Genomic DNA, 13,755 nt, shown 5'->3' with positions numbered 1-13,755 from the left:
TGCTGAAAATCACCCAGGGGAGGCAAGGCAGGAGTCGGCGATGGAGCAGCAACCCACTGCGCAGCCCCTGCCTGCCCGTAACCCCCTTGCAGGCAGCACGGTTCTCCGGCCCCCTCCAGTGGTGACAAGACACGCAGAGGAGCAGGGAGAGCCTCCAAGGCCAGCAGGATTCAGGGCTTTGCGACTCCAGTCCATGCTCTTTGCTGCATAGAGCTGGACTCTTCCTCCCCACGGCAGGGAGCCACGCTCCTGCACTGGAACATCTTTATCCAGCTACACGTGGGTCCAGGCCCACCACAGATACCACCCGTCCACTCTCAGATGTGATCTTGCTGCTGTGCAGAGTCATTTTACCCAGGGCAAAACCAACAGAGCACTAATGAGCACTTCTTGAAGTGGGACCCTGTCACCTCTGTTCTGCCCTGGGCTGCCTTCCTCAGTGGAACAGGTAGGATTAAAAAGGTGCTGTACCTCGAAGGCCAGTTTGGGTGTCAAAACTGCTTTACTTGAGCCTTTGTGAGGGTGCTGAGGTGCTTGCACAGGGTGCCCAGAGAAGCTGTGGCTGCCCCATCCCTGGCAGTGTTCAAGGCCAGGTTGGACAGGGTGCTCTAGTGGAAGGTGTCCCTGCCCATGGCAGGGGTTGGAGCTGGAGGAGCTTTAAGGTCCCTTCTAACCCAAACCAGGCTGGGATTCTACGACTCTGGGGATGGGATAAAGAAAGCTGAACCCAACAGATGCTGCTCCTCTGCCTTTTGCAAAGCTCTCAATGAGCAGGACACTATATTTGGGTACCAGCTCCCAGCATCTCATGCTCTGGAAATCCCCTATAGCAACAAAGGCAAGAAGAAAGCCTACGTAAAAGAAGACTGCTTTGGATCTGCTTTGCTTATTCCAGATCTGGTTTGGTTCTATAAGCGTTTGCCAAATCTTGTCATTCCCATCCCACCCAAGCTTTGTATCTTACACACAAACACAACAGGCATTCCTCAGTACAGGGGATGTACACACAAATAAACAGTTTAATTTCCCACCCATGATAGTCAGGATACTCATTTGTTACTCATGTTAACTGACAACATGGAAAAGAATACCTTTACAAAAGAGAATACTTTGCTACATAGGAGGAAACGGTGAAGTCTAAGTTAAGGCAAAAATAAATGCTGTTTATATAGTGTAAAGACATATAATATGCACATATTACTCACATTTCATATTGGAAGACTTGTTTCTTCAGTTTCAAAGTACAGGGACAGTCTGAGCATGTGGGTTTTGGCCCTACAGGACAGGACACACAGGTCTAGAACAGCATGGATCTATTTTGAGATTCATTATTATCTCCCTATAATGACAATTCCAGATCTAAGTCTGTGCATTAAACCACTTCACTTAGGCAAAGCTGGGTTTATGTAACCTCAGCAACCAACATCCACAGGGACTTACTCTAATAATGTTTGTCTTTACACTTATGGCTTAATATTATGTGAGTTGTCCCTCTGAGTTGGACTCCCTTCAGGCCCTCAAAGACCATCCAAGTTCAACACAGAGACCTACGCAGGAGGCACAGTCCCTCAGTTAAGGCAGCAATGGATGGGTCCAGGCAAAATGCCTCCTGCCCTTCAAAGCTTTGACTCTGCGGATGTCCAAGGGATTGATGAACTTCAAGCTTGTTTGCTAGTGGGTTGGGAGAACCATCTTTTGACCTGTGGATCAGAGATATCCATGATCAGGGGAATCCTCTGGACTCCACATCGGATGGATTTGAAAATTCAAGTAGTCCTTTCAAGCTTGAGGTCAAAACAACTGCCCAGAGGCCAAAGTCTCCATCCCCAGCATGGCTTCACTTTACCAGTAGGGCCTACAGAGGAATCCTGGCAGTACCAGGCATTGACTCTGTGCATGGGAAGAGGATGCTCTTCACAATTTCACCCACGTGGAGTTAGTGTTCTGGAAGGGAGCACTGCTGCTAAACTGGTCAGGTTGCAATGGCTGGCTCTCCATAAGGACACTGCAGGACAGCATTAGGCAAGGGCACAACAGTCAGCAAACCAAATACTGAAGTATCTAGAATTAAAACTGTACCAGCTCATCTGCAGAGCCTTGGCTTTAAGTCACATCAGGCACTGAGTTAACTAAATTCTCTCAATTTCCTCGGGCCACCGTCTATCATTCACACCATATCTCACTCCAGGTGGAGCCAGCTCTCCCCATCCTGCCACCTTCACCCAAAAGGCACTAATGGGTACAAAACTAAGTGAAAAATCAAGGGGGAAAAAGAATGAGCCATGGCACTTTCTCAAGACAACCTACCTCCTTTTCTGCCTCTATACACTAGAGCTGGAAAGTACGTTCAGCCCGTGCTCCTGCAAAACATTATGGTTCTTCCAGTAAGGTGACAAGAGGCTTTACAACCTGTTTGCATCTTTCAGGCATGTTAACACTTCTATAAAGCAAGCGCACAACTCTCACAGGCAACATGCTCATGGGCTGCCCTGGCCTCCAGCATGGTGAAAACCTAAACCATCTGCAAGCCTGAAAAGGAAACAGAGCAAAACTGCTGCCTTCTCACCTTGAGAGCATGCCTACAGCTACACAGCCTTCCATTATATCTCACCTGAGGAGGGATTTCCAAGTATCATCTGCTTTGGCATCTAAGCACTGAATGTAACCATCACGCTTTAGCACAGATTTTGCCACCTTACCCCAAAATCAGGGAGTCAAGCAAGGGGCGAGCTGGATCTTCCAGGCCTGGCCATGGAATTGAGCAACAGGAAACAAGCGGGGACTTGCCCTTCCTCCTCCTCTGAAAGCAGCTTCAAAAGGCACATGTTCTTCAGCAGGTAATAAAACATACAAAGAAGTCCATCACTGCTTATCAAACTCTATCCTTAACGCATCCCATCGTGGGAGGACAGGAAACTGAACTGATTTTGCATTCATTTATACCTCTGGAAAAGAAAAAAAGAAGATTTTCTAACTAACAGTGACAAGACCTATGGGGCAAGTCTTGAGGATTTGCTCCTCTAGAGTCAGCCAAAGGCATTTGGAACCAAAATGCAAGGTAGCTCCAACAAGCCCACTTCCCTACTGCAGCAGGTCAAGGAGAAAAGTGATCAGACCAAAGTTCATTCCCAAGAGAAGCTGCTTTACTGTCCCTGCCATCCCATCAACAACAGCTCCCTAAGCACTAATACCATACAACAAATAAATCCCCATCATCTTTAAGATCACCTCAGGGAAAAGAGCCCTGCCAACTGCATATGCATGGGAAGAACATCTGGCAAAGAGAAAATCATCCCAAAAAATCAATTAGAAAGCACTTGAATCAGTCAAGTAAAAGTAAAACCAATTATCACCTGAGCTTTTACCCCAGATCCTGAGGGACCATCATCTCTGCCCTTCTGAAGTTGCTATTTTGACAATGTCTCCTATACAAGGAAGTGGCCGACCCTGAGATTCCTAGGAAAGGCTGCCAAATCACTGCAGAGTGAGTCTCTCCTGTGAGCTTGTGACATGAAGGCAAACAACAATGGAAACCAAAGGAGCCCAGGCTGCTGGGTGCAAGGCTGCGTTTAGAAGCACATAAACTCCTAACTCTTCAAGAAAAGATAAAAAGTCCTTTCTTCTCCCTCTTCCATAATGCTGGTAGGAGCAGTATGCAAACACAAATACCTGTGAAGTGGACAGGGAGGTCATACTGACACGGTGGGATATAGAGTAAAAGGTAGGTAGGATCTTCTATTTCTATGTGCTGTGCCTTGTCAGCTACTTTACTGGGCCTTCAGTAACATCATCATCACTGCAGTATGCAAGCAGGCAGTCTTTTGGTGCCTTTTTCTTCATAATCACACAGATATATTCACAGGCATTGCATCAACTACCACCCAGAACAGCAATATAACCATTTAATTCAGCAGCCCCCTCCCTGCACCGCTGCTCTTGGTCACTCTCAAATTCAAACCCATTTTACAGGGAAGAGAAGGTGAGTTTAGGCACTGCTTTTCCATAAAGTAGTCTAGCAATCTCCCAGGTTCACATCCTGGCTTCATCTGAGTGGCACAGTCCTTGCCCCGCCACCACTGCAGCAGGGATCACATTCCCACAACAGGCTGTGGAGCTGAGCTTCCAGAGGTGAAACTACCTTTTCCTCTTCTCTTCACATCTGCTCACTCGTGCTATGGCAGCAGTCACAAGACTCGACCCAGTCCCAGAATGAGACCAGCCAGCCGCTGCCTTGTCCATTACAGTGCTGGAGCTCTGGTGCACAGTAGAAATGACTCAGACAGGGTAGGATTACATATTCTGCTACTCTCCCATCCGTGGGATGAAGCCTCTACACGAAGAAAGCCACCTTGCAGCATGTAGACACAATAACACCCAGCACTGGACAGGAAACGATGTATTTCACACCACGAGGACAGAAGAAAACACACCAACTTTTACAGCAGCAACCACAAGCTTCATACAGAAGAAGAAAGGCCAGGGAGTGATGGCAGAAAGAGAAGAGTGCTCTTGTAAAACCTTCACCACGGTGAGGAGAAACTCCCTTGTACACTACAGGAAGAGGAAAGACAGTTTCCCCACGCTGAGACCCAAGGTGTGTGTAACAGAGATCAAGAACAGAGGTAGAGTCATGACAAACAGACATATGCTAACAGCTATAGGATGTATTGTATTTGCTCATGTAACAGCCACACACGCTTATCGGCCTCATCGCCCAACCAGTTGCAAACAAGAGATCACCAGTGAGAGAATCAGCAGCTTAAGAACAGACACACAAAATCACTGCACCCTAAATGTGGAGGGGAAAATCACAGGGGCAGGGAATTATGTGCACTCCATGAGCACCACAGTAGGTCACTGTGAGCGAAGGGTTAGGATTGGCATCTGGCTCTATCAGCGCACTCATTTACCAAACCAAACTGTCCCAGAAAGCAGCCAGTTGCCCTTTAACTGTGTTCATGAAGTAGAAATTGTTTAATGGGGTCTGGGACGGGAAGGCTATGGATCAGATCCAGCCGGGATTTGCCAAGTATTCTTCGTACAGCTATGCGGCAGAGAGACAAGAGGCTCCGGGTGCGGCCTGCAAGGAAGAAAGCAGAGAACAACTTAGTGAGGCTCAGAGAGAGGGCTAACAGTGTGCAAACTGTGCTGAGCTCTGGCTGCCAGCTGAGGAGCAGTTTACTCCTTCCATGTGCTGGGGCCACGTCCTGCACAGCAACACGAAGGCAGTGCTGTGAGCCGGGTGTGCGGGGGCCAAAGCTTTGGAGCAACAAGCCACCACACACGCAGTGTGGAAGGGCAAGCTGGAGGCTGCATGGGGTTGGGATCATGGGGCCAGTCCGTGCACGAAAGGGTTCAAGAGATCACTGCCAAATCCACACCAGGGGAGGCTGTGGGAGGCTTTATGCTATTCAGATTGGTTTGAAATTACATGGACTCTATTCCTGCTCTAAATCGCCCCCCTGGGAAACAACAGCATTGATGGCAAGCTTAGGCCTTCCACCAACATTCTTTTGATGGCTTCTTTTCAGTTCATGGAGAGCTCCACCAGCACAGAGACAAGAGCTTGGTGGTGTCCATGTTGATTCAGCAACTGGACCTCCAAGGCACCACTCCATTATCCTGCGTGCTCTACCTGAGGAGTCCCATTTGCCTCCTAAATCCAGGTTTAATGGAAACCACGTGCTGCAGCTCATGCGTGCCTCTTCCCAGCAGAAGTCCAAGCAGTTTGAAAAACCAGGCACGTGCAAAGCTGAATAACTTGGGACTGGGGGATCTATCCCACAGCCTGAATCCCTTGGAAATTCCTGTGGAGTTCGGGAGGGAAACTCCCACTTCCGACATGGTGCAAAGCCCTGGCCTTCACCACCTGAGCCTGGTGGTTTTATGAGGTGCTGCCCTTGCTGAAACAAGGGTGCACACTGTATTGGTGTTGCTTTTGTTATAAAAAGAAAGAGAGAGCAGGTAAATTTAGGCATGATCAGGTCTGAGGCTCTGGTTTGCTTCTTTCGTAACCTATTTGCTTCCCAGAGGATGTTATATTCCAAACCCCAGCTGTTTTCCACCTTTTTCCACCGCCATCTGAGCTTCCTCCTGCCACTTGCTACCACCATTTGTGGCTTTACTGCCCGAGCAGCCTGTCCAGATACACCTCTTGGGTCCCTCCCCACGCAGAGCACAGGGTCACTCAAGAACAGTGAGGGTACATCTGCATGGCTTTGGAGAACTGGATCTCACTGGATATGCCATAACCTGCCTGTGGTCTACAGATCCAAAGCCCAGCTCCGACAGGCCCATGCTGCCTAAACGTTGCTGAGGACATGGTTAGGCACTGGAGAAAAGAGCTGGGAGACAGCTAGAGTAAAGTTACAAACTGCTGAGAGAGGCTGAAGGACTCAAGAGGGAAACCACCACGTGTCTGTACAAAATGCAACAGGAGAAAACCAGCGGGCTGGAGGCTCATGGGGAAGCCATTGACTTGAGCCATCAATGCTGGCAGAACAGCAGCTCAGCAACACTAAGGATCTGTGCCAGGGAGCCACAGAGGCCAGCCCCACAGTCCTGTCCTGCCTGATGCCTGCCTGGCCAGCAACAGCTCTAGGGGAGCCCTATCAGGGGTGGTGAAGCCGTTCACACTTTGCTTAACAGCTTGTTAAAGGCCAGTGATCTTTTAAGTTAGGTATAATCTGTGTATTAGGTGTATCTGTTTATAAATTAGGTATAATCTGTGTATTAGGTGTACCTGTTTATAAGTTAGGTATAATCTCTGTATTAGGTGTACCTGTTTATAAGTTAGGTATTACCTGCTTATAAAAGATGCTGTACCATCTTTCTGCTGAACAGACCCAAAAGAGGATGCTAACACCTGAAGAGCTCCTAACTCCCAAATAAACTCTCCAAAGAACTCTCCTGAACCCAGAGCGAGACAGAACCAGACTTCAGCAAGTCCAAGCTACTTACCCCTTGCTTCTTTGAACACCTGCAGAGCCTCAGGGTTGACTTTGATCCTCCCTGTGGATTCGACTCCCAGGGCCTCCACTTTCACCAGGTTCAGGTTGGCTCCAAAGTCAATCAAGAGGTGGACAAATGCCGCTTCGCAGCCATGCCGCAGGACAGCGTCCATCACACACACTGGGGAGCCCCGGGAGAAGCCCTGGATGTTGATGGGCCCACAGCAGTTAAAATCCGGGTTGGCTCCAGCTTGGAGCAGCAGCCGGAAGCACTGGAGGTTGTGGTAGGCAGCGCTGATGTAGAGTGGGCAGACCACCAGCGTGGTGAGGGGCCGCAGGGACAGGCTGGGCACCCGGGAAGCGACGTGGTGGTTCACATCCACGTCTGCACCATACCTGGTTGGGGGAGAAGAGAAGAGCAAAGGTTTGGAAACAAGGGCAACGGCACCACAACTGCAGCCCAAAATGGCAGGGGGTGAGGCCGAAGGACAGGCAGAGAGTGAGCACCCTGCCTGTCTTTGATATCGCTGGGGCCCACCACCCAAGCACCACCCATACCTACCCTCAGATGGGCCTGGCGGGGCTTCTGAGCGGGGATGCCATATCCAGCATGGTCTGATCTTCAAGAACCAAAGCTGCTTCTCTGCCTGCAACAGCCCAGGCTTTGGAGAGAGGAGGATCAGCTGAGGAACATCTTTCCCTGCCCTCCTGAAGGACTGGCCAAACACGGCCTTGGCACAAGGGACGGCTCAGCCCTGAGCCAGCACCACGTAATGCTGGATGCTAGTGAGCTGGCTGGGGAGCAGGGATGTTTCCAAATTACTCAGTTGAAGAGATGCAGTGAAATAACTTCCCCACCAGGATAAAACAGGCCAAAAAGCAATAGAGACGATCGATCTGACTGTCACAAGCAGCAGGGAAATGGAAACAGCAATCTGCGCTCAACAGCAAAACACGTATGTCAAAATCCTGCTGCCGAAGGAGCTAGGGTGCTTGGAATCCCATCAAAAATCCCATTAGGGAGACAAAAAGAGGCCTTTTCCCTAGTATTCTGCTCAGAAAACTGGAAGAACACAAAATAATGGCATCAGCCCCTCCGCTGTCCCCATCCATCCTGCACAGCTTCATTCCCAGGTTATACATTGTACTGGACACCATATGAGAGATTACAGCTCACAGGCCAGCACTCCAGGAGCTGAAGGGGGGACCCCCAGGAGTTGTAGCACCAAACCTCCCAAGCTTTTTGCCTCACTCCACCCCACAGAGAAACCCACACCCTGTATCTTTGCCACGGGCTCAGGCTTGCAAGATGCCATGCAAGCAGGCTTAAAAGCCCTGCTCAATGGCCATGAGCATCATCATGAAACAGAAGCAGTGCCCGCAGCATACTTCTTTTCAGTAAGTACAGATGGCACTAAGCTGTGAACAAGCAGAAAACAGGGCTTATTGGCTTTGGTTCTTGTCATTTTGTTTTTTGGAGGAAGCAAAGAATGCGGCCAAATAAACGGAAGCAAAAAGGCCAAGTGCTGGTCCCTGGCAAAGCAATTTGAAAAATGGCAATGCTGCAGAAAGAAGAGACAGCAGAAATAAGCACTTCTTTCCCCCAGGCTGGGTAACACCCAAGCAGTGAGGACACTAAGTCCATCTACTTCACATGCAGCTTGGATGGGAAGGGGATGGAAGACCACACAATCCCCTCAGGAGTAGCTGGTTTTAATCACAGCACTGAGACCAGGCAAAGCCCTGTCCCTTCTCCCCACAGAGGGATAAAATCCCCCTTCACCCACTCCCAAAACTAGACTTCTCTGTCTTCCTAGGTAGCATTATAGTCCTTTCTGCAGTTAATAAAGCAAATAAGGAAACCACCTGGGGACAAATCCTGCCTCAAGGCAAGCACAGCCCAGGAGGGGCTGGTCCCCATCCAGCAAACACTTAACCAAAAGCTTCAGTTCTGAGGATGGGAATAGTTTCATTTAAACTAAGCACGCTCAGAACAAGGCCCAAGGAAACCTAAGAGCTGCAAAGGGCATGCAGTGTATTTTCACCCCAACAAGTAAGATCTCCCAAGCATGAACATCTTGGCTGAGATCTCAGGAGACTGGTAGGCTGGAAAAACATGAGCTGGTCCTTGCACCAGCCACAGCATTGGGCTTCGCTTCCCAGGCCAGGCAGCTGGCCCAGGGATCACTGCACGCTAAGGGGACATTCCCATCTTTTGTGGACTTCCACGGAGCACAGAGGGCTAAATAAGAAGAGGGCTCTGTTCTCCACAGGCAACCATGCATATTCCCTGTAGATGAACCTCTTAAAACCCAGATGAGCATCTGCTGGGGTACTTTCATAGGGCTGTTGGAGGGCCACTGCTTACCACGGCCACGATCCTGACCAGACAGCAGATATTCCCCCTATTTCAGTCCTTTTTTTTTCCTCCATTATTGTCATCAAAATTCTCAGTGGAAAGCCTCAATCCAAAGCCAAATACAAAGCTCTGCAGTTCAGCAGTGCCATTTGTGACTGTTTCGGTGTGGCAAAAGGATCCTCTCATCCTTAATCCTTCTTAATGAGGTCAGCCCTCAATCCTACTGCAAGTACAGTGCAAGAGCCCGATCCCATTGTGGCATGATCACATCCCAAGCTGTTAGGAAAGTAATCTCTACACCTCAGCAATCTAACCATAAATACTTCCACCAGCCATCTTAAAGAGCAGATCACCATCCCATAGCTCTGTGTGTATTTACTATGCACGGATACAATTTCACCTCTTGCTCGGGTAGCTGGTTCAGCAATTACAGGAGTATCCAGGAATCCTGATTGTGCTACCATATGATTAACAGGAAAAGATGAACTTGGTGATGTTTAGACACTTGCAGCAAGCCTGGCTGGGTTGGGCTTTCTCTTTAGGACTTAGGAGGGTTTCTGGAGTTGAATATGCTGACATATTTCCTTCTATCCCAGTAAAAGTGTCTTCCTCATTGCATTCCCCCTGCCAAAGCCTTTCAGAGCAACATCTTACAACTCTCCAAGTGAGCTTTGTAACAACAGACTGCATTTCAAAGTAAGCAAATCTGAACAGATCTGTGAAACCCATCCTCCAAGATATTTGAAATTGTGGGCAATCTGACAATTTGGTATTAGCTTAGCAGCTTTGGGAGAGACATGGTCTAATAAAAACATATTGGACAAACTCCAGTTCATTTTTAAGCCTGAAAGTGTTCCAAACTCTTGCTTTTAAAATTGCTGGCAAGGTATCCCAAGGAGTAGACACATAAATCAATGCATCAGCTCTCCCTTGTGCTGCTGAAACACCATTTGCTACATTTCACTCTGCCTTAGCAGATATATCAGGGCAGATTCTTGGGAATGCAGCATGGGAGCTGAACCCTGTACTGACAAGCACATGGCAATGGGGACATCCTTCTCTCAGCTTGCTGAGAAAGGAGCGAGGAGGGGGGACCATCTCCTCCTCCTTTCTACTTGCCAGCTTCCTTAAAGCTGCCCTTGTATGAAAATTAACTTCCCCACGAGCAAAAAGGAGAGGAGAAAATCCCCAAGTACTTTGAAATGTTGCTATTCAAACCCTTCTGGTTGTTATTTTCTAGCATCTGTGGTCACTGAAGGGATTTCTCGGAGAGCATTTCTGTGTGAGTCCAAGCACACTTTCTTCTCTTCTATTATTTCATTCTACAACCTGTATTTTCCCCTGATGTTCCCTTAGTATTTGGTGTCAATGGCCCATTTAGTCCCTTGTACAAAAAGCTTCCAATTTAGAAGACAGGAAGTACCACAGAACACCACAGAGGAAGAAAAGTCAAGTTCACACAGCCTGCTGCTAGATCTTGAGCACTGATGGTGCTGCAGAGGAAGTTCCCTGAGGGATGCACTAAGCACCCAGCTCAAAGGTTCATCACCTCATAGTGATGGCCACCACTCCCTGCCCCAGAGATGCCACCCCACCAATGGAGCTGGGCATCAGATGTCTGGCAAAGGGAGACTGAACCAGATGCCATGGAGGGTGTCCTAGTGACGGGCAAACTCCAGGCAGCCAAGAACAGCCAGTGCCAGTGACAAACATCTCTCCTCCTAAGGTCAGAAAATGGTCAGAGCATCAGAGCCAAGCAAAGGAGAGATGCATTTCCCAACAATCTTTGTTCACTGGGAGATCCACCTCACTCAGGCTCAGCTGGGGCATGGAGCTGGCAGTCCAGGTAGAGTTTTTGGGGAAGATCCATTGAACGATTTGGATCTGACTGGATAGTGAATGGTGGGCATAGAAACAGAGACTCCTCTCTTGGTCTTTGTCCTAGGAGAACAGGCATGGGAGTCACACAGCAGGACACAGCCCTGAATACAAGGATGTCCCTTTGGGTACCTCTCCATCTTCTCATCCTGTCGATCACTTAGTGAACTTCTCCAGGCCTGTGAAGGCACTGGGCACGCAAGGAGGGAATGTATGAGCTCCATGGGGGAAAAGATCCCAAGGGAAGAGAAGGGAGGTAGAGCCACCCCTCTCCACACCAGGACCATGTCCAGCATGTACCTGAGCTCTCACCTGATCAGCTCCTGGAGGATGTCTGCCCGGCCCACACGTGCCGCATGGTAGACAGGGGTGCTGCGGTGGTGCCTGCTGCCGTTGGGGTCAGCCCCAGCTTCCAGGAGGATCTTGGCACACTCGAGGTGCCCGTTGACCACAGCTACGTAGAGGGCTGTCTGCCCCTTCACGTCCACCAGGTCGATCTCAGCCCCTTTGCGGAGGAGGAAGTCCACGCAGGGCCCGTGGCCGGCAGTGGCGGCGATGCGCAGCGGCGTGCAGGGCAGCCAGCCGCAGCACCACACCGACTTCTCGTTGATCCGGCTGCATTGGTGGGGGAAAGCAGCCCGTCAGACAGGCCCTCCTGCTGCCCTGCACCACCCCACCTCCCTCAGCCCCCCAGGAGGATCTGCGAGGAGCCAAACTGCTCCCTTGAAGCTCTTCCTCCCCGTTTTGGGCACCTTAGTGCAGCCCTGAGAAACTCCTGATGATAATCAGAGGCTATGGCATAGTGCCTGGGAGGTGGGCTTTACAGTGAGGGGCAAACCCTGCCCCAAAACACAGTCAAAATTACCTACAAATAAAATAAGATACTCCCTTTTCACAGGGAAATGTCCTGTAATAACGGTCCTGGTCGCCCAGGGACCAAGCTGGGGACCACAACCATTTAATTCAAGCCGCTCCAAAGGGGACATAAAATCATCAAAGCAGCAGGGAAATAGCAAGAGGACAAGGGGAGGAAGGAAACAACGTATGAAAATGCAGGCATACAGACATATCACCCTGCCAGCAACATCCACACTCAGCCAGGCACCACAGGATGACATAAACACAAATCCAGGGAAACCTAGCCCTGCCAGCAAGCAGCAAAGCTGGGAAGTGCAGCCATCCCACATGGAACAGCATGAGTAGGCCATTAGCATCCTCTCTGGGCCGGTGTACCAGCAGAAGAGCCTTTTCCAATTTACTGGAAGAGATGGATCTGGCTGGCAGTGGCTTAGATCCCTCTGAAATAACCTGCATTAGCCTTTATGCTCATGCAGATCTCAGGTTGGCCCCGAAAGTCTCATCAGCAACCAGACCTCGCTCCCAAATTCTCTGCAAATCACTGCCAGTACCCTTTGAAGTGAAAGGAAGGGATTTCTTTAAGGCCAGTGCAGGCTGGTGGAAATGCTCTTTAGCCAGCACAGCAGTGGATGTGCTCTTCTAGCTCACTCCATGAGCCCATGTAACTGGTACAGGACAAAGCAGTTTCTGTACAGTAAATTTGCAGTTTGCCAGGAGAGTAATCCCACAGTCGGGGGTTTTAAACCATGTCAAGCCCTCACCTTTCAAGTCTCACGATGAAAGTGCTCCCCTTTAACCCTGGAGGTTTGGGGATCACCACCCCACACCTACCCTCCAATTCAAAGAAGCCACTTCTCTGCTCACTCCATCAATTGTGTGATGGTGCTGCAGCCTCCAGCCCTCCTCCCCACCCCAAATACTGCTTTTCCTGCAAGGAAGGACAACCTGGCCTTGCTGCCACAGGGTTTTCATGTGACATGGGACAAGGTAAGGCAAAACTCTCAGACCAAGGGTCCACAGGAAATCTGGGCCAGCGAGAAACAGAGAGGGGGCTTTGGACAAGGGATGGAAGGACAGGACAAGGGGAATGGCTTGAACCTGCCAGAGGGGAGACTGAGATGAGCTCTGAGGCAGAAGCTCTTCCCTGTGAGGGTGCTGAGGCGCTGGCACAGGGTGCCCAGAGAAGCTGTGGCTGCCCCATCCCTGGCAGTGTTCAAGGCCACGTTGGACACAGGGGCTTGGAGCAACCTGCTCTAGTGGAAGGTGTCCCTGCCCATGGCAGGGGTTGGAGCTGGATGAGGTTTGAGGTCCCTTCAACCCAAACCAGGCTGGGGTTCTAAACACCCCCAGCTGCCCAGCGGCAGAATGAGGGGCTGGCTCGCTCTCACTTTTGCAGAAAGGACACTGTTTGGAGGCTGGGAGACATTTAGCACTTGAAACAGGTTTTTCTCCGTGGTGCAGGAAAATGCATTAACTGTCCCCCCAGTTCTAGACTTTACACTGGGCAGATTTTATAACATTGGGTGTTTCAGGTTTATATTCGATTTTAATCTCTTTTGCATGTTTCTTCCGTCGTACACAGGCCCCCATTTCTCATGGCATCACATCCCTCTGACCTGAGCAGAGCTCACACACAGCTCACAAAGTGGATCGAGATCTGCCTCCTGCGAGACCACAGAAGGATGATTTGGGAGGCGAGCGGAGCATCCT

The 13,755-nt window shown here is 49.9% G+C and overlaps 1 protein-coding gene across 1 annotated transcript; it reads right to left on the bottom strand.

Moving 5' to 3' along the window:
* Nucleotides 1-4,863: 4,863 nt before the first annotated feature.
* Nucleotides 4,864-11,802, bottom strand: ASB1 (ankyrin repeat and SOCS box containing 1; the record flags this gene model as incomplete). Its single annotated transcript, XM_010017871.1, has 3 exons — nt 4,864-5,080; nt 6,961-7,346; nt 11,500-11,802. Coding segments are annotated over 3 exons (823 nt in total), but the record flags the coding sequence as incomplete, so codon positions are not given.
* Between the last annotated feature and the right edge of the window lie 1,953 nt (nt 11,803-13,755).

Source organism: Nestor notabilis, unplaced genomic scaffold (assembly GCF_000696875.1).
Source record: "Nestor notabilis isolate BGI_N333 unplaced genomic scaffold, ASM69687v1 scaffold26430, whole genome shotgun sequence".
NCBI classification, from domain to species: Eukaryota; Metazoa; Chordata; class Aves; order Psittaciformes; family Psittacidae; genus Nestor; species Nestor notabilis.
The sequence above is the reverse complement of the archived record's forward strand: the minus strand, read 5'-3'. Positions and strand labels throughout refer to the sequence as shown.